The 21,855-nt window shown below is 43.4% G+C and overlaps 1 protein-coding gene and 1 non-coding gene across 2 annotated transcripts in view; both read left to right on the top strand.

Annotated features, from left to right (window-relative positions):
- The window catches only part of LOC124594470, a 258,292-nt gene that overhangs the window by 170,122 nt on the left and 66,315 nt on the right, over positions 1 to 21,855 (top strand). The window contains exon 2 of the mRNA XM_047132846.1: positions 11,530 to 11,597. Coding sequence (XP_046988802.1) covers positions 11,530 to 11,597 — 68 coding nt within the window. The remainder of the gene's footprint in view (positions 1 to 11,529; positions 11,598 to 21,855) is intronic.
- Trnat-ugu lies at positions 4,291 to 4,364 on the top strand. The gene has a single exon. It is a non-coding gene; the product is annotated as a tRNA-Thr (tRNA).

Here is a 21,855-nt window from a genome sequence, read left to right as displayed (position 1 = left end):
AAGAGCACGCACACGTTCGACGTTTCCGTCGATTTTTGAAGTCCAAGAGCACACTGAGCGAGGTCCATCTTGCACGTGCTCTCGGCCTTCTAAAAGTAACTTGTGCCAGCGAAAAACTTGTGCTTTTGATGAGGATTGTTCCCAAAAGCCCTGTTTCAACTTTTCAAAATTTGATGGCATACCGTTGATCTAAATTCCGCTATTTCATTTTCATAACACACGACAAAGACACAACTCCACTGGAGGCGCTCTCGAAAATCCCATGATAGCTGTACGGAGCTGAAACTCGGACTGAGCATCTCGAATAGATCAACGCACCGGTATCCACATGTTGAACAACACAACGTTGGCAGAGCGCTCGCAGTGTTGCCACTCTTTTTTCAGTTTTCTCACACTTTTCTCACACACTTCGTGCCATACTCCTCCCGAACAGGCCAAGAACCGACCGGCCGCTGTGTCATCTTCAGCCCATAGGCATCACTGGATGCGGATATGGAGGGGCATGTGGTCAGCACACCGCTCTCCCGGCCGTACGTCAGTTTCGAGGCCGGAGCCGCTACTTCTCAATCAAGTAGCTCGTCAGTTTGCCTCACAAGGGCTGAGTGCACCGCGCTTGCCAACAGCGCTCGGCAGACCGGATGGTAATTAGTAAATAGTTTTGCGTCTGCATTGGCAAAAGTAGAGGAAGTTTGATTATAACCGCCCCGTACTCCCCGGGAACATTGAAGATGAGTCTGCCTGCGCCGCGCGCTATTAGCCGAGCGGTCTGAGGAGCTGCAGTCATGGACTGTGCGGCTGGTCTCGGCGGAGGTTCGAGTCCTCACTCGGGGATGGGTGTGTGTGTTTGTCCTTAGGATAATTTAGGTTAAGTAGTGTGTAAGGTTAGGGACTGATGACCTTAGCAGTTAAGTCCCATAAGATTTCACACACTTTTTTTTTTTTTTTTGAGTCTGCCTGCCGTTACGTTCCCCTGCAGTCCACCATTGAGCCTTTTTCCCATCCGAATGCTCCACAAACCGGGATATTGCACGATTCTACCAGGTGGACGAACGGAGGCCCACAATGGGGCCTCTTTAAATGTCAGGCGTTGATAACGCTGTCTCACACGAGTAGGCAGCATATCTGAGCCCTTCATAGTGGCCACGCAACATCTGACGCTGTTCACGCCCATTACATACCCTGCCAGGCCTGGTAACGACACTGAATACGAACAACACTAATGCCCTCTGGTAGCCGTTCTTCCTGTCTCAGAGAATTACAACTGTAATCGTGTACTCGCCTACCTATTGTGTCTATGTGTACGAAGTTGCACCGGCATCCGACCGTGTGTCCTGGGTGATGCAGCTTTTTGGTCAGACAGTGTACCTGCTGCGTGTGGCCTGTTGCCGCGGAGCGCAGGCCGAGCGGCTCGCAGCCTTGGCTGGCCCGGCCGGTGTCTTCTGCTGCTCTCCCGGATGTAGCGGCAGACCACAGCTGGTCACGACGCTGCACTTTTCCGCGGCGCGGTGTCGCTTCTCCGTCTCCAGGCATGCGCGCCGCGCCGCGCCGCGCCGCGCCGCACCGGCTACCGACACCGAACCCTTCGCAACGAGGGCGTCCTTCTGCAGTAGTCTCCGTCTTCCGATAGGTCACTGGACGATAACTGTTACTGTATCTAGTGACAACGCCTGCGCCGGCCGGTGTGGCCGAGCGGTTCTAGGCGCTTCAGTCTGGAACCGCGAGACTGCTATGGTCGCAGTTCCGAATCCTGCCTCGGGCGTGGATGTGTGTGATTCCTTAGGTTAGTTAGGTTTAAGAGGGGTAGGACGTCAAACGAACCGACTTGGAGCAGGAGAGGCACCACAGGACATTTTAACTTCCGCTGTCTTTACTTTTACAAATAAATTCATAAAACTTTAACAGCGTGCCCAGGAAGGATTCAGGATTCATACTCATAGCAGTGGAAGCTGAAAAACGAAACAAAACACATTTTTTTACATGTGAAATTTCATCATTTTTTTCACTTACTACTGGCTGCATTTGTTGCTATAGGTACACTTTTCTTCCTAAGTAAGAGAGATTCTTCGATGACTTTTGCACACCATACAAACCATAGTTACAGGTGTATGAAACTCTAGAAGTTATTTAATTTATGAAAAAATGATGAACTGATACATTTTAAACTTCATGTTTATAAAAAACTAAAATTTTATAGTTAATTATCTCAATTTTTCCACGGTTTTTAATAGGTTTGGAAAATTCTGGAGTTTCATACACCTGCTACTATTTTTTGTATGCTATAAAAAATTCATCGAAGAATCTCTCTTACTTAGGAAGAAAAGTGTACCTATAGCAACAAATGCAGCCAGTAATAAGTGAAAAAATGATGAAATTTCACATGTAAAAAAAAGGTATTTTGCTACGTTTTTGAACTTCCACTGAGATGAGTGTGAGTCCTCAATCCTTCCTGGTCATGGTGACCATGAATTTATTTGTAAAAGTATAGACAGTAGAAGTTAAAATGTCCTGTGGTGACTCTCCTGCTTCAAGTCGGCCCGTTTGACGTCCTACCCCCCTTAAGTAGTTCCAAGTTCTAGGGGACTGATGACCTCAGATGTTAAGCCGATAGTGCTCAGAGCCATTTGAACCATTTTAACAACGCCTTCAGCCGTACTGATAAGTCCGCCTGCCGGTAGATCATTAGACCACGACTATTACTATACCTAGTGACGACACCTTCAGTTGAATTGATAGGTCTAATTTTATTTGCAATTAAAAATCCCCCACTCCATAGCTGCTGTGGTGCCACTGGTACAGCAACCGTCATAGCTCCTTTAGATACAGAAAAAAACAGTCTTGCTTGCACAAGATAGGCTTGTTTAATCTTCACATGTCACCCGTTTCGCCCGTACTAGGCATCATCAGACAATCAATAAAAACTCTTGCTAATCGTGACCGAGGCGTCTAACGTGATTAAGAGTTCCAAAGAATTGGCTGTTTCCTCCCCGTTCTTTTTACTCTTAATCACGTTTGACGCATCAGTCACGATTACCAAGAGTTTTTATCGATTGTCTGATGATGCCTAGTACGGACGAAACGCGTCACATGAATTAAATAAACCTATGTTGTGCAACCAAGACTGTTTTTTTTTATCTAAATTTTATTTGCAGCCAATTTCGATGTTACATTATACCATTTACAGGTACCTCTGTGATGTCAGGGCTCGCCGCTGCGGCCGAGCGGTTCTAGGCGCTTCAGTCTGGAACCGCGCGACCGCTACGATCGCAGGTTCGAATCCTGCCTCGGGCATGGATGTGTGTGATGTCCTTAGGTTAGTTAGGTTTAAGTAGTTCTAAGTTCTAGGGGACTGATGACCTTGGAAGTTAAGTCCCATAGCGCTCAGAGCCATTTGAACATTTTGGGACGTCAGATGATCATTTGGATACCGGGCAATCATCAGTCTACATCTACATCCACATCCACATCTGCATCACTCTGCGATTCACAGTTAAGTGCCTGACAGGGGACTCATCGAACCGGCTTCAAGTTATTTCGCTAGCATTCCACTCTCGATCAGCGCGCGGGGAAAACGAATACTTAGCTCTTTCTGTGCGAGCTCTGATTTCTCCTATTTTATTATGATGATTATTTCCCCCTATGCAAGTGGATGCCACAAAAATATTTTCGCTTTCAGGTAGCAAAGTGGTGACTGAAACTTCGTGAAAAAATCTCGCCGCAACGAAAGTCTTTGTTTTAATGTTTGCCTCCCCAATTTGCACATCATACCCGTGGAACACTCTCCGATAGTAAAAAACGACCTGCTCGTCTTTGAACTTTTACTGTGTCCTCCGCCGATTCTGTCTGGTAAGGATATCATACAGCACAGCAAAACAGGACACACAAAGTTAGTGTAAGCAGTTTCTTAGTAGACCAGTTGCATGTTCTAAATGCTCTGCCCGTAAAACGCAGTCTCCCCACAATATTATCTATCTGATCGTTCCCATTTAAGATATTTGTAATTGTAATCCCAGAATATACAGTCGAATTGACAGGCTTGCGGTTTGTGTGACTTACCGTGCAACCGAAATTTAATGGGTTCCTTCTAGTATCCATATGAATGACTTCACAGTTTTCATGGTTTAGAGCCAATTGCCACTTTCGCACCGTACAGCCATCTTGTCTTAATAATTTTGCAATTGGTTTTGATCTTCTGAAGACTTAACGAATGTAGTGTGGGACAACACGTTGAGAATGTGGGTTTCGCGGGAGGCGTGCCAGGGATAAATCTCTGCAGTCGTGCTATCCTCTGTGTCCTCGGTGGCTCAGATGGATAGAGCGTCTGCCATGTAAGCAGGAGATCCCGGGTTCGAGTCCCGGTCGGGGCACACATTTTCATCTGTCCCCGTTGACGTATGTCAACGCCTGTAAGCAGCTAAGGGTATTCATTTCATTGTAACTTAACGAGACGATGAATAACAGCATCATCTGCAAACAGTTGCAGAGAGTCAGATTGTCTTCTAAATGGTTTACATACACTCCTGGAAATTGAAGTAAGAACACCGTGAATTCATTGTCCCAGGAAGGGGAAACTTTATTGACACATTCCTGGGGTCAGATACATCACATGATCACACTGACAGAACCACAGGCACATAGACACAGGCAACAGAGCATGCACAATGTCGGCACTAGTACAGTGTATATCCACCTTTCGCAGCAATGCAGGCTGCTATTCTCCCATGGAGACGATCGTAGAGATGCTGGATGTAGTCCTGTGGAACGGCTTGCCATGCCATTTCCACCTGGCGCCTCAGTTGGACCAGCGTTCGTGTTGGACGTGCAGACCGCGTGAGACGACGCTTCATCCAGTCCCAAACATGCTCAATGGGGGACAGATCCGGAGATCTTGCTGGCCAGGGTAGTTGACTTACACCTTCTAGAGCACGTTGGGTGGCACGGGATACATGCGGACGTGCATTGTCCTGTTGGAACAGCAAGTTCCCTTGCCGGTCTAGGAATGGTAGAACGTTGGGTTCGATGACGGTTTGGATGTACCGTGCACTATTCAGTGTCCCCTCGACGATCACCAGTGGTGTACGGCCAGTGTAGGAGATCGCTCCCCACACCATGATGCCGGGTGTTGGCCCTGTGTGCCTCGGTCGTATGCAGTCCTGATTGTGGCGCTCACCTGCACGGCGCCAAACACGCATACGACCATCATTGGCACCAAGGCAGAAGCGACTCTCATCGCTGAAGACGACACGTCTCCATTCTTCCCTCCATTCACGCCTGTCGCGACACCACTGGAGGCGGGCTGCACGATGTTGGGGCGTGAGCGGAAAGCGGCCTAACGGTGTGCGGGACCGTAGCCCAAGTTCATGGAGACGGTTGCGAATGGTCCTCGCCGATGCCCCAGGAGCAACAGTGTCCCTAATTTGCTGGGAAGTGGCGGTGCGGTCCCCTACGGCACTGCGTAGGATCCTACGGTCTTGGCGTGCATCCGTGCGTCGCTGCGGTCTGGTTCCAGGTCGACGGGCACGTGCACCTTCCGCCGACCACTGGCGACAACATCGATGTACTGTGGAGACCTCACGCCCCACGTGTTGAGCAATTCGGCGGTACGTCCACCCGGCCTCCCGCATGCCCACTATACGCCCTCGCTCAAAGTCCGTCAACTGCACATACGGTTCACGTCCACGCTGTCGCGGCATGCTACCAGTGTTAAAGACTGCGATGGAGCTCCGTATGCCACGGCAAACTGGCTGACACTGACGGCGGCGGTGCACAAATGCTGCGCAGCTAGCGCCATTCGACGGCCAACACCGCGGTTCCTGGTGTGTCCGCTGTGCCGTGCGTGTGATCATTGCTTGTACAGCCCTCTCGCAGTGTCCGGAGCAAGTATGGTGGGTCTGACACACCGGTGTCAATGTGTTCTTTTTTCCATTTCCAGGAGTGTAGATTAGGAACATTAGAGAACATATCACACGTTCTTGGAGAACGCCAGATATCACTTCTGTTTCACTCGATGACTTTCCGTGAATTAATATGGACTGTGACCTTTCTGACAGAAAGACATCTGGGACGCTACTCCACAGCCACGCAATATGATCAGAAGTCACTTTGAGTAAATGTGTTGAAAACCTCCTGGAAATCTAGAGATATGGAATCAGTATGAGATCCCTGTCGATAGCACTCGTTACTTCGTGAAAATATAGAGTTATTATACGTCTGGTAGATGGCACAAAAAGCTGAGTCCTCTATGCTGCTTATCATATGGAAGTCGGAAAAACGTCAACCAGACGTGCCAGGTTTAAAAGTGGGCCACCATTTACACTAACAACCTGATCTTACACTATCATCAGATTTTCTACATGCACTGATAGCAAGCAAATCGTAAAGCCTTTTTATTCAATATACGAGTGTAAACGGTGACACATTTTCAACTCTGTGCATTCGCGATTCTGATTAAAAGACATGAGAATAATTATATTAAAAATAATATTTCGTGCTGCACGGAAAAGGTTCAAGTCTTCTAAGTAAATAGGAGACGTTTGTTGGTACCATGGCATTCAAAGCATTCAACAGATGATAAACATTTCATCTTGTAAATACAATGGAGCCCGCTGATGATGATAAAGCGTCCGAAAGCAGAATGGCAGGAAACAATGAAATGTGGTAAAAAAACGTCATCAAATTAATGGTTGGTAGATGTTTTCACAATATAGGGCTACTGTAAATCGCTCATCGTTTTCAAAGCTGTATTTTTTCAAAGTACTACATGTACAAATATGACTGATGCGTGAACAGAACCGTTAACTCACAAGCTTTCATTTTGCACTCTGAAAATGTTCTATGTGTGCCCCTCTGCTCACAACACACTCGTCCAAGCGGTAGTCTACTTCGTTCCATACCTTCCGAAGCAACTTTCTGTTAATGGTCATCACAGTATTATTGATCATTTCTCTGCGTTGTACCAGTGTTCTTGGTATCAGAAGTTCGTGGTTCGTAAAGAGTGTCCTTAATGAACCCCAAAGAAAAATGTCACAAGGCGTAAGGTCAGGCGACGTAGGGGAGGGGGGAGGGGGAGGAGGGGGTGGCCAAGAAGGGAATAGAGCCACATCACTTCACAACTACGCCCAATCCAACGGCGCAGAAGTTCGTCGATTACGTGTGAGATGGTGCCTCGCACAAAGCTCTGTTTACACGGCGGTTCTTTTCCATAATTCTTTTTGACTGCAAGCTGCACTGTTGTAACAGATGAACATTTCGCATATTCCAACACACATAAACTTGCTGTCGCCTTTTTATCAAGGGGCATCACTCGTAACGCCAAGTCGAGAGCACAACGGTTCTACGAGTGGCATATAATAAGTAACACAACACATTTTTTTTTCTGAAAATTAGGTTCAGGAGCCCCCACTGTTTTGTCTACAAAACGCTGTTTTTCAATATACTCTCCGTTCAACACGACGGCCTTACGCCATCTTACTGTGAGGGCCTGTATGCCCACATGGTACCACTCTACTGGTCGACGGCCGGCCGCTGTGGCAGTGCGGTTCTAGGCGCTTCAGTCCGGAACCGCCCGACTGCTACGGTCGCAGGTTCGAATCCTGCCCCTGGCACGGATGTGTGTGATGTCCTTAGGTTAGTTAGGTTTAAGTAGTTCTAGGGGACTGATGACCTCAGAAGCTAAGTCCCATAGTACTCAGAGCCATTTGAACCTACTGGTCAACGTCGGAACCAACGTCTTGCTACGTCATAACGTGCCCATTATCCTCATACTGCTTACTGCAGAGTGCATCCTTCATTGGGCCAATGGAAGTAGGAAGGTGCGAGATCCTGGCTGTAGTGTAGATGAGGAAGAACAGTCCAGTGAAGTTATGTGAGCTCCTCTTCTGGTGCGCAGACTTGCGCGAGGTCTTGCGTTGTCATGGAGAAGAAAAAGTTCGTTTCAGTTTTTGTGGCAATGAATACGCTGAAGTTGTTTCTTCAGTTACACTTCAACACACTTCAGAGTTGATCGTTACAGCATGAGGATAGGCACCAAATAGAACAACGCCTTCAGAGTTCCAGATGACTGTCTTCAGGACTTTACCGGCTGAGGGTGCGGCTTACAACTTTTTCTTCGAAGGACAGAAGTGAAGCGGCGCCACTCCGTGGATTGCCGTTTTGTTTCCGGCTCGAAGTGACGAACCCATCTTTCATTTCCTGCGATGTTCAACCAAAAATGGTCACGATCAGCTTCGTAACGGGCAACCAATTCCGCAGAAATGGTCCTCCGTTGCTCCTTATGGTCTTCTTTTTAGGCGGTGGACAAGTGTGTCAGCACTACCAAGAGAGACGTTTAGCTCTGCAGCAATGTGTTCCATTGCGATCCTTCAATCACCTCGAATAAGAATATCCGCACATTTCAACATTGCATGAGTTTCAGCTGAGTGCGGCCGGTCGGGACGCGGGAGATCGGACAGTTTTACGTGATCTTGTTGCGACGATGACAGACGCTTCGCCCTACGACTCACCGTGCTTTTGTTCACTGCTAAGTGTCCGTACATATTCTCCAAACTTCTATGAATATCTGCAGTGCTCTGGTTTTCCGCCTCTGCTTGGAACGCAAATCCGTTACAGATGCCATTTTGAAACCTACGTTTAGCACCAGCACTTATCGAAAGTTCGTGAAACTATAGGAGCTGAAGCGGGAATATTACGTGATGTTCCACAGCACATTTCGCATTTCCCCGACGGAAGCTAACCGACAAAAAAAAATGTGTCGCATTACTTATTGAACTCCCCATGTATTCATATTTGTGCATGTAATACTCCGAAAAAATAGAACTTTGAGACCGAATCATTTATAATAGCTCTGTACAAAATACAACCACGGGACTCTCATAACGGTACAATCTACTGACTAAATGGGATGGCGGTGTTGTATACTGAAAGATGGCACCATTAGACGTGCAGAAACACTTGCAGATGTTTGTTACAATGACTGGCAGGTTGACCCTAAATGTAGAGTACATCCTTGGCTGGAAGTCTGATCATGCGATCAGTATCAGTCACTGTAACCAGCCACAACCCTCAAGTATCTAAGAGTGTCCATCGAAAGCGGTTTGAAATGGAACGTCAACAGAATTGGCTGATACCAGAGAGTTTTATTGAAGGGATACGAAGAAGTCGCAAATATGGCCTCTTTTCGGCCGATTCTAGACCACTTAAGACGTAACTAATTTATCTTATCTCTTCTTCTACAACTATAATAACACCTTTACCACTGTTTCTACTGCTCAATCTAAACCCTTCTCCGAAACCACTGCTACCTCCTCTTTACTTTTCTGTTGTAATTGCGTAAGCTGCTTCATCGGCAAGTTCTCTTTAAATTGCGCAGACAGTACACGTTCGTATTTTCGTTGACACATACATGCCAGCAGTCAACAAGAACATTGGATAAACATCAATCATTTGAAAAATCGGCAGTACCAACATGCATTAGCCATTTGAAAACATCGGCATCTGTTTTCTTTGAGGACGCACTCAATGTAATGCAGCAGTAATGCGTAGTCTCTAACGCTTTTGGTCAGGCAGTATTATACCAACAGGCACGTCACGACTGTGAGAAAACCTTCTATTCTTGCAGTATCAGACCAATCACGGTACATTTGAACATGTGACAGTATGTCTCGGCCGGCCGCGGTGGTCTAGCGGTTCTAGGCGCGCAGTCCAGAACCGCGCGACTGCTACGGTCGCAGGTTCGAATCCTGCCTCGGGCATGGGTGTGTGTGATGTCCTTAGGTTAGTTAGGTTTAAGTAGTTCTAAGTTCTAGGGGACTGATGACCACAGATGTTAAGCCCCATAGTGCTCAGAGCCATTTGAACCATTTAGTATGTCTCGAATCCGATTTCACTCCTTTTCTGTATTGATAAACACTTTGTTTGATGTTCTTTTTACTGCTCCTCTACATTATTAATTTACTGAGTTTCATAAAAGTCGCGAACTCTAGCGTACTTTCTTTATCAATTCGCCCTCATTATCAACTCTCTCTGTCTCTCTCTCTCTCTCTCTCTCTCTGTCTCTCTCTCTCTCTCTCTATTTCTCTCTCTCCATCTTTCTTTCGTTTACTACACAGATCACATTTAATCCTAATTAGGTATAGCAGTTGACAAAATAATTTACAGCAAGTTATTACATTATACAAATGTCCACAACGGGAACGTTTTCACAGACAACACTTTGCATAATGGAATATGTTCATAAATAAATTACTCGGACATCTGCTTGAACAGCGATAGGTTAATAAATATGGAAAAGAAATTACACTTGTAGCAGGGATCTTACTTAGTTTTAAGGGCTTCTCCATTATTCAGCAATTGCCTTGCGTTCCCATTCACCAGCACTGACGATCATTGCAGTCTTCCTCTCTAAGATCACTCTTCCCCGTCATTCCAGTTATTCCCGTTCTCAGTGTTATTCTCGGCGGTCCTCGCTTCCTCCTTCCCGGCGGCAACCATTCCAAGATGGCTTTTGACCTTCGTTCTTGCTCCATTCGCCGTACATGGTCACACCATTGAAGAGCTCTTTTCTCTGTTCTTTGCAGGATTCGTTGTTCCGTATCCATCATCTGTCTAATTTGCTTATTTCTTCTCCTCTCCGTTCCGGATATCCTGTCTACGTCTATCTCCACTGTCAAGCCTACATCGCTGCCACTCTCCCGGGGACTATCCTTCTGCACCACACATTAGTGTACATTCAACTGCTGTTTGTATATATATATATATATATATATATATATATATATATATATTGCTAATCATAGCACATCGCCTAATCAGAACAGATACACACAAGTTCATGAACTCTCCATGTCATACTACCATATTTCTCGATTGGAGACCCATACCGAAGTTAACTGAAGAAGTATAGAAGATTCAAAGACGAGCTGCTCGTTTCCTCACGGGTTTGTCTTCCCAATGCAAGAACATAATCTCAATAATAATATTAAAAAAAAAAAAAGATGCCGTGAAAGACGCTGCAAGAAGGGTGCTGTGAGCTGTAGGTTGGTTGCCTTCAACGAATCAAGACACCTCTTTCCAAACATTTGGAACTGTTTTGTACATGAGAGTCAGATTCTTGATCGGAGGTTGGTGGTTACTGGCACATCCCAGATTACATAATTAGATTTAACGGGACATTATAACTATCTCATCCAGAATTTTGGGGTATTTCCTTGACGTCACCTTGATGCAACGAGTAAACAAAGCGAAGAACAGGAGAGACACTATTGACTCTCTCTCTGTCTCTCTCTAGCCACTTTTCAACACACATCATGAGAGTGGATGCATCTGCATATTGTTAAATGACTGAACAATACGATTGCATCAGTTTGTTGTTTTAAACGTCTTCATTGATCTCCATTATTCTATCTACAGTTTTATATGCAGTTTTGTTGCTTAATTTTCTGCCGTATGAAGTAAGATACTCTAGAACATAGTTCACGTAGTGCATTAAGTGTTTCAAATTTTGCAGCTATAAACCACTATTGTTCTTTATTTCAGGAGTTCTGTCCTACGTAAGCGGTGTTCCTGTATTAGAAGACAACTCCAGCAAAGATGATCCACTGTGGGTAAGAATCAATGTTTATACTCATTAAAGCGGGCTTATCCATAATATTGTCACTTCCTGTACTAGAGCAAGACGTTAAAGAGTGCCTTGCGATGAAATGGTTGTGCGGAAGAAGGGAGAGGGGAGGGGGGGGGGGGGGGTTGATGACGACACTGCTCGTTGCTGCTCCGTAATGTCAAAGTGATTGTAGCCACAACGTTTAGGAGGAGATTACTGGTAATAAAGGGGAAAAATTGCTTATGTCTAAATAATACGGAATTTTTGCGCCAGTTACGTTTAATTTAAACTGAACAAACTTTAGGAATTAGTATCAAATAAAAGCGGTCACATGTATTGCGTAGATCATATACCGAGTGGTTATAATTAAAGTGCAGCTATTCACAGACGTCCAGTGTTGGCTTTAATTATCGTACGCCGGCGAACCTCGATAGATATTATAATGAGTTACGATATTTCGGAACCGATTTACGCTGCAAACAAATCAATTACAATTTTGGCCACCAGGTACAAATCCAACGCTTTGAATTCAAGAAAGGCGTATAGAACTGTTTCCATATGTCATGGCTTAGGAACGAGATGTGGTCACAAGAGGTCAAACAAGTAAGAAAGGCAAAATGTTCATTTTATTATTAACCGCCGCTCATACCAGTTGTTTCACACGAGCACTGCAGACGTCGGCGGGGTGCTGTACAGCGCCAGATTTGCATATGGTAGCCAAAATTGGAACTGATTTTTTTTTACAGTGTATTCCTGAATTCCAATCAAGAACAGCTGCCAAAATGAGAAACATAGAAGTAGATATCCTCGGAGTAACGAAGCAGCTTAAATCACTTAATAAAGGCAAGGCCTTCCGGTCAATATTGTATACCAGTCAGGTTCCTCTCAGAGTAGGCTGATAAAATAGCTCCATATTTAGCAGTTATATACAACCACTCGCTCACAGAAAGATCCGTACCTAAAGACCGGAAAATTGCTCAAGTCACGCCAATATCCAAAAAGGGAAGTAGGAGTAATCCGCTGAATTACAGGCCTGTATCACTAACGTCGATATGCAGTAGGGTATTGGAACATATACTGTGTTCTAACATTATGAAGTACCTCGAAGAAAACGATTTATTGACACATAGTCAGCAGGGACTCAGAAAATATCGTTCTTGTGAAACACAACTAGCTCTTTATACTCATGAAGTAATAAGTACTATCGACAGGAATGTCAAATTGATTCCATATTTTTAGATTTCCAGAAGTCTTTCGACACCGTTCCTCACAAGCGTCTTCTACCCAAACTGCGTGCCTACAGAGTGTCACCTCAGTTGTGCGACTTGATTAGTGATTTTCTGTCAGAAAGGTCACAGTTCGTAGTAATAGACGGAAAGTCATCGAGTAAAACAGAATTAATATCTGGCGTTCCCCAAGGAAGTGTTATAGGCCCTCTATTGTTCCTGATCTATATTAACGACATAGGAGACAATCTGAGTAGCCATCTTAGATTGTTTGCAGATGATGCTGTTATTTACTGTCTTGTAAAGTCATCAGATGATCAAAATGACTTGCAAAATGATTTAGATAAGATATCTGTATTGTGCGAAAAGTAGCAGTTGACTCTGAATAAGGAAAAGTGTGAAGTTATTCACATGAGTACTAAAAGAAATCAGCTAAATTTCGATTACGCGATAAGTCACACAAATCTGAAGGCTGTAAATTCAACTAAATACTTAGGGATTACAATTACAAATAACCTAAATTGTAACGATCACATAGATAATATTGCGGGTAGAGCAAACCAAAGACTGCGTTTCATTGGCAGAACACTTAGCAGGTGCTACTAAAGAGACTGCTTACACCACGCTTGTCCGCCCTATTCTGGAGCATTGCTGTGCGGTGTGGGATCCGCATCAGGTGGGACTGACGGATGACATCGAAAAAGTACAAAGAAGGGCAGCTCGTTTTTTATTATCGCAAAATTGGGGAGATAGTGTCATAGACATGATACGTGAATTGGAGTGGCAATCATTAAAACAAAGGTGTTTTTCGTTGCGACGGGATCTTCTCATGAAATTTCAATCACCAGTTTTCTTCTCCGATTGCGAAAACATTCTGTTGGCACCCACCTACATAGGGAGAAATGATCATCACGATAAAATAAGAGAAGTCAGGGCTCGCAAAGAAAAATTTAAGAGCTCGTTTTTCCCACATGCCGTTCGAGAGTGTAACGGTAGAGAGACAGCTTGAAGGTGGTTCATTGAACCCTCTGCCGCCACTTTATTGTGAATAGAAGAGTAATCACGTAGATGTAGATGTAGAAATCGGTTCCGTGTTAACGCAGTAACTTATCTACGAATATTCGCTGCTATACTACAATTACAGCCCACACTGGACCTCTGTGAGTACCTGCACTTTAATTGTAACCAGCCGGTACGTTTTAGCCATTCCAACTTACACTTAACACAGCTTCAAAAGTAGCTCAGCACACACAAAATCAAGGAAATACACAACTAACAAAATTCGCGAGGATTTACGTTTGCCACCCATGTGGATCAAACTAGTGTACCGCTGTTCCAGCGTCCAGTACATCAGACAAAGAAAACGTTAACCCACTGGAAACAAAATCAGAATATTGTGATGATAATCGACATTAACTGGAACCAAAGCTGGCGACACCAATAGATTAACGAGCTTTTTATAGTAACGCTGATGAAATTTCACTGGAATTTTAGCCTAGTACGAAAATAGTCACAGCGAGGAATGTAATATCCGACCGAAACAGACGCGAGGAATAAACAAATGACAATCTACATCCGTACTCCGCAAGCCACCGTACGGAACGAGGCGGAAAGTACCCTGTATCGATACTAGCCTTTTCCTTACCTGATCCACCTGCACACAGAGGGAGGGGAAAACGATTGTCTATGTGCCTCAGTATGAACGCTAATTTCTCGTATTTTATCTTCGTGGTCCTTAGGCGAAATGTATGTTGGCTGCAGTAGGCTTGTTCTGCAATCAACTTCAAGTGCCGATGCTTAGAATTTTCAAAGTAATGGTCCTCAAAAATAATGTCGCCTTCCCTCTAGGGATTGCCATTTGAGTTCCTACAGCATATCCATAGGATTCGAGCTGTATTCAAGAACAGGTCACACCAGCATCTTATATGTGGTCTCCTTTATAGATGGACCACTCTTCCTAAAATTCTGTCAATAAACCGCCTTCTCTATCACAGTCCTCACGTACTCGTTCCATTTCATATCGCTTTGCAGTGTTACGCCCAGATATTTAAACGATGTGACTGTGTCAAACAGGACAATACGATTGCTCTATCGGAACATTAAGGTTTTGTTTTTCCTACTCACCCGCATTAATTTACATTTTTTCTACATCTAGAGCCAGCTACAGTTCATCACACGAACTATAAATATTGTCTGAGTCGTTTTGTATCATCCTATAGTTACTCACCTCCAAGTACACTACAAAATCATCAACAAAGAACTGCAGATTGCTGCCCGCCACGTCCGCCATATCATTTATGTTTATGGAGAACAACAGCGGTCCTAACATGTTTCCCTGGGGCACTCTTGACCATAACCTTGCCTCTGATGAACTCTCGCTGTTGAGGACAACATACTGGGTTCTATTACTGAAGAAGTCTTCGAGACACTCACATATCTGAAACCCATTCAGTATGTTCGTACCTTCGTTAACAGACTTCATAATGGAACCGTATGAAATGCTTTGCAGAAATCTAGAAATATAGAATCTACTTGTTAACCTTCATCCACAGTTCGCAAGATATTATGTGAGAAAAAGGGCAATCTGAGTTTCGCATGAGCGATGCATTCTAAGACCATGTTAATTCGTGGCCGTCAGTTTTTCAGTCTCTAGGGAAATTATTGTACTAGAATACGTCTAGAATTCTGTGGAAAACCGATGTTAAGGATACTGATCAGTAGTTTTGCTGCTCGTTTCTTTCCTCTTTCTTATATACACGAGTCTCCTGAGATTTTTTTCCCAGCCGCTTAGGATTTTGCGGTGAACGAGAGATTCGCGATAGATGCAACCTAGGTAAGGGACCAATGCCGTAGGGTACTCTTTGTAAAACCGAAGTGGAATCCCATCGGGACCTGCCAACTTATTTGTTTTCAATTGTTTTAGTTGTTACTTTATTTCAGGGATGATTGTTACTGTGTCGTCCATACGGGACTCCGTGCTGTGGTCCAACGGAGGTATGTTTGTACGATTCACCCGCATGAGCGAGTTCTTGACGAGGAATTATTGGCAAAGACACCGCTAATAGAAGTTCTTTTAAATGTTTCCCATTTTCCCTTAATAAAGGAGATAGTAGAGCACAATGAAACAAACAAATAATCCCAGTAATTAATGACCGAAAAAGCAATGGCTTCCCCGATACGAAATATGTACAAGTGCAGTCGTGCTAGCGTTACAACACCGTTAATGTCCAAGGATACGTTTATTTCAAAATTACAAAGTGATAAACCGCCCTCGTTTCATTTTGTCATCATTCCGCATAGTTATTCACTGGCGAAAAGCGCTTCGACAAAAAGTGTATCTGTCGTGGCCTTGCAGGTCCCCCGACTTGAACCTGTTGGATTTTCTTGGTGTATGTGTGTGGGGATACTTACTTCGTAAAAGCTTTGGTGTATTCCAGTCCTGCTGAGAGTCTCGGTGAACTCCGGGAACGCACTGTGAATGGATGTCAATGCAATCGGAACACGCATGGGATTTTTGAACGTGTATAGGCACCAATGAGAAGACATGATGAAACCTGCATTCACTTGAACAGCGGCCACGTGTAACATTTGTTGTAAGGTGTTTGTCCTATAGGGGAGAGGGGGCAAAACCGACCAGTTAACATTATATCTTATGAAAATCAAACTTCTGCTAACTTTTTCTTTTTTTTGTAAAATGAGGTTATTAATATTATGTGCATATTAAAGCTGTATGATATCCATGTACAATGGTTTAATGATAAGTGGTTTAATTTTTGTGAAATTTTTGCTGGCGTTGACAAAATGAAGGTTTTGCCCATAGGTGGGGTAAAACAGACACCCATAAGATTTAAGTGAAAAAAGTTTATTTTATTCCAAATCTTACAAAAAGAACCACACAAATGAATTTTTTAAAAAGTATTGAGACGTTTATCAATACGAAATAAGAAATGAACACTACCGAGGCTGAATTTAAGTTGTAAGCCACAAACGAAATTGTTATCTTCTTCACAATTTGTGGGCCCATCCGTTACAGTTCAGATATTGAATCCACCCCTTTCTGTCTTTGCAGAATATGCAAGCGTCTTCTTCTTCGTTCAAGTCATCGGCATCTTCATCCTCTTTTATTTTCAGTTTATTTACTTTTACCTTGCTACTTTCAGATTTTGTTTGCAGCTTAGATTGAAAAGAAAGCTTCCTCTTTGGAAATCTTTTATTTTTAATATATTTGTCCAATGTTCCATTGTTTTTAGCTTTCATTGCTTCTTCTTTAAGTTTTCTTTGGTCTTCTTTTTTCCTCTCCTCTGTCACCAGTACTGCTTTTTAAGGTGAAGATGTGAGGATGACTGTCTTTCCTTTTTTTCCTTTCATTTTTCTTGTGAACTCTTTCCTTTTCTTGTGGGGATGGTATAAGTACTTTAGATGATACTGGAAATGCACTTGTTTCCAATCATATTTTTTGTAGGCCTCTTGGACTTGGCCTCGATGCTGTATGTGGTGAACTTGCTGCTCCATAAATGGAAGGCTGGTTCCCTTCTCCATTTTGTGCTTCAGAAGTTGAAGGCCGAGAACGTGGAGAGTCAGGTATTACAGATGTAGATGGATTTTCTGGAATCCAGACACAGGATGGTGGCAGAGCCCTGGGAATGTGCAACGTCTGGTGCACCAGAAGCTAAATTCGAACACCGTTCAGTGTCCAATGCTTCTGTAGACGTTGATGGCTGGCAGTTTGTAGAATCTGATTCTGGCCTAGAAGTCGCTTCAGATGGAGCATACAAGAGACCAGGGAACACGTTTCTATTGAATAGGTGTATTCCAGTCTTCTCGAGGCCCTGCTTAAGAGCAACTCTTGTAAATGCCCTGTTCACAAGCTCACCTGTTTGGTATATGGTGATGCAACGCCCAGAATGCGCAATTAACCACTGCCTAGCTTCTTGCTCATAATATGCACTTAAAGGGGGCCATAAAAGAAACATCTTAAGGCTGAAGGCGGTCTGTTGTGTACATACGGTAGAAAACACAATAAAATGACATTTCCATGTTAGGTCACTAGTACCCAAACTGTTAGTATGTCCACATCCGTCCAAAATGAGCAAAACTGGTTTTTCCAGTGAAGGGTTAGAAAATTCGATGAATTTCTTAAACCAAATTAGAAAAGAGTCCTTATCGATCCATCCCGATTCATGGTAACAGGCGAAGGATCCTGGGGGAGCACCATCCATTAACAACAGATTTTCCTTCTTCCTGGGAAATACAAATACTGGCGGCATAAAGTTCCCACATGCACTCATACATGTTTCTGCAGTAACGAGTACACCACGTCCTGCAGAAGGAAAACAAATGGTTCAAATGGCTCTAAGCTCTATGGAACTTAACATCTGAGGTCATCAGTCCCCTAGACTTAGAAATACTTAAACCTAACTAACCTAAGGACATCACAGACATCCATGCCCGAGGCAGGATTCGAACCTGCGACCGTAGCAAATAGCGCGGTTCCGGACTGAAGCGCCTAGAACCGCTCGTCTACAGGAAGATAAACATCCAACTAGTTTTTCCCCCCAGGAGGGCAAACACCTTTGAACGTTTGCTTGGGACTGTGAGTATCCATGCCTCATCCACATAGTATACATCGTTTAGTTTAATTTTGTATTTTGTGTAGACTGACTTCAAGAGATCAAAAAATTTCCCAACGGCAACTCTATTAAAACTTTTAGCTCGAGCTAAAGATGTATGCTCTGGCGATCTTAGTCGTAATTCAGATGTTGGTTAACGAAACCATAATACTATTCTTTAACTGCCATTTTGTCAACTCTTTTGAAGGTATGGTTTGTGATATTTTTTCTGCCAAATCAAATTCCAGCTGGCGTAGATGAGAAATAGCAAGGCCAAAAGTCTTTCTTCCATAAACAATACATACTCAATTATTTCCTTTTCTCGAACTTCAGAAAACACAATATCATAGCGACCCAATCGATTTTCAGAAGCCAGTTCGGGCGTCAGTTCATATTTTCGCGCTTTTTTCGCCTTGTCAATAAAAGTTGTCCTACGTACGTTGAAAGATTTAGATGTTGCAGTGTATCCCATCCATCCTTTGCATTTAGTGCCTCCTTCATTCCTTCTTGTGACAAACTCTGCTGAATGCTGTCTGCTGAGTGTGCACATATCTGTAGTTCTTCATCATATCTGAAATAAAACTGTAGGGCCTTAGTTTTCTTCTTCCTCTTCTTCGGCACTACAACTCTTGGTGGACCTTGGCCTCTTCAACAATCTCCCCCCATATCTCTCTGTTCTAAGCTTTTTTCTTTCATCCACGGATCCCCATCTTGGCAAGGTCAACCAGCACATTGTCCATCCATCTAGCTCTTGGTCTGCCCTTCCTTCTGGTGGAATTCGTTTGGGCATCCCGCCTTCCGTCATTCTATCCAGATGTCCTTTCAAACGCATTCTTTGAGATTTGATAAATTTCACTATATGTTTCCCTTGTATAAGCTCTTGTATTTCATGGTTGTATCTCACTCTCCAACCTTATGCCTCTCTCAAAGGCCCTTAGATTTTTCGTAAGATTTTCCTTTCAAATGCCCTTAGGCTGTTATTGTCTGCTTCTGTCATTGTCCACATTTTTGATCGACATGTGGCAATTGGTCGCACAAGGGAATAGTATACTCTCAATTTAGTTGTTCTTGTACCAGAGTGTTCTTGAGTATCTTTAGATTTGATAATAGGCTTTGTTTCCTGCATGTATCCTTTCTCTGATACATTGTCTCATACTATTATAATTGGTTAGGAGGTCACCACAATAATGGAAGCGTCTGACAGCTTTGAAGCATTTATCAGATATCTTCAGGTCCTGATGTGTTCCTCTAGCTTCAGAACTGGACATAACCATATATTTTGTCTTGCTTTCTTGTTCCTTCTGATTCCATTTGTCAATATACTTCTTTAAGCGATTTTACATCCCTTGTCACGATGGCAATTTCATCTGCGTATGCGCGTATCTGGCTGGACTTCATCCTTATTGTTCCTCTTTTATCTACTTTTTGTATGATACTATGCAGTGCTAAGTTAAACAGGACTGAAGAGAGGCCATCACCTTGTCTCACTCCATCCTCAAAGTCAAACTGCATGGTCATTCTGTTATTAGCTTTTACTTTTCCTTTTGCATCCTTCATTGTTAGCTCGATTAGCCTTCCCAGTTTATCACAGATGCCCTTTATGCAATGCTGACCTATTAATACTATCGAAAGCTTGTTTAAAGTCAACGAACAGGAGGTGGAGATCTATATCATATTCATAAAATTTTTCCATTATTTGTCAAACAACAAACAACTGGTCAGATGTACCTCTGTTTGGTCGAAATGCACATTGGCATTCTCCGAGTATCTTTTCGGCGCACTTCTTTATTCTTTCGTCCAGCAATCCAGAGAAAATCTTATATACTACATTCAGTAGGGTTATGACTCTATAGTTTTCACAACTGAGCTTTTCTCCTTTCTTATATATTGGGCATATTATTTCAGTATTCCACTCCTCCAGCATGCTTTCATTTTCCCATATGTTCTTTATAGTTTAAAAATTTCACGTCTTAGAGATTGCCCCCCTGATTTTATTAGTTCTGACACGATCCCATTTTCACAAGTGCATGGTTATTTTTTACTTTATTTATCACTGTTTCCACTTCCAGCATTGTTGGATTTGTGCCTCATCCCTTTCAGTTTCCCTTCCTCTGTGTTCTCTTCCCGTTCCTGTGTACCTCTTGGGGCCTGATCTGAGTTTTGTTGAGCATATCTTCAAAGTATTCTGCCCACCTTTGCAGTTTTTCTTGTTCATCTCTTATTATTTCGCCGTTTCTGTTTCTGCATGCATTTTGTTTGGGTTGAAAATTTTTTCTCGTCTTTCCCGCGGCATGATTGAATTTCTTCGTTTCATTCTGTTCCTTTAATTATTCTATCTCTTTAAACTTTGATTTCAGCCATTCCTTTTTCTTTTCTTGTATATTCTTTGGGAATTGGATCTTACACACCTCCACATTTCTTCTTGTTTCTCTTTGTATCATTCTCAGTCTTGCTGCATTTTTACGATCTATTACTAGCCTGCATTCATCATCAAACCACTCATTTCTTGCATTTCTTCTCATCCCGACTATGTCTTCTGCTGCCTCTTTCACCGCTTTCTGTATCTTATTCCGTCTCTCTTGGATTCCCATTGTTTCCTCGCTGGGAGTCAGTGCATCTCTAACTTTTGCTTGGTATGCTTTCACAACTTCTGAGCCATTCGGTTTTACTGTGTCCCAGTTTGTATTTTTCTCCATTCCGGGTTTAGGTGTTACAGATAGTTTCTTTCTCAGTACAGCTTTTGCAGCATAGTGGTCTGAGTAACAGTTAGGGCCCTGCAGCTCCTCACATCGATAATTGACGTGGCATGTCGTGCGTTTACTAACACATAGTCTATTTAATTGACTATCCCACTTACATTTGATTAGCATGTACCGAAGTGTATTATCCTGATGATTGGATTATTTCTAACAGCAGACTGACATAACATTTCTCCATTCTCGTTACTTTCTTCATGTAGTGTGTCTCCCAGATACTCTTCCACATTCGCTTCGCCCAACCTGTGCATCAAAGTCTCCCATAAGTAAGAACAGATCATACTTTTGTACTTTACTGCATGCCTTTCTAGATCTTCATACAACTTTTCCTTTGTTTCTTCTTCTGCTTCCTCTGCTGGTGCTGTTATTATCGTTATATTTCTGAATTTCCCTTTCACACTCTGTCTGCTAAATCTTTAATTTGTGGGCTCAAATTCCAAAACACTTTTACCAACCTCCTTTGTTATTATGCATTCCGTTCCGGCTTGGCCTGTTCTTCTGTCTGGTCGACTATACAGCAGAGAATACTGAGGCACATCTACCTGTCCTTGTCCTTGCCATCTTATTTATTGTAGCGATACAGTGTTGTGCCTGAACTTTACGATCTCATCAGCTATTTCTTTCATTTTTCCAGGTTTCAACATTGTTCGTACGTTCCACGTTACTATTGC

The sequence above is a fragment of the Schistocerca americana genome, chromosome 2 (assembly GCF_021461395.2).
Source record: "Schistocerca americana isolate TAMUIC-IGC-003095 chromosome 2, iqSchAmer2.1, whole genome shotgun sequence".
NCBI classification, from domain to species: Eukaryota; Metazoa; Arthropoda; class Insecta; order Orthoptera; family Acrididae; genus Schistocerca; species Schistocerca americana.
The sequence above is the reverse complement of the archived record's forward strand: the minus strand, read 5'-3'. Positions and strand labels throughout refer to the sequence as shown.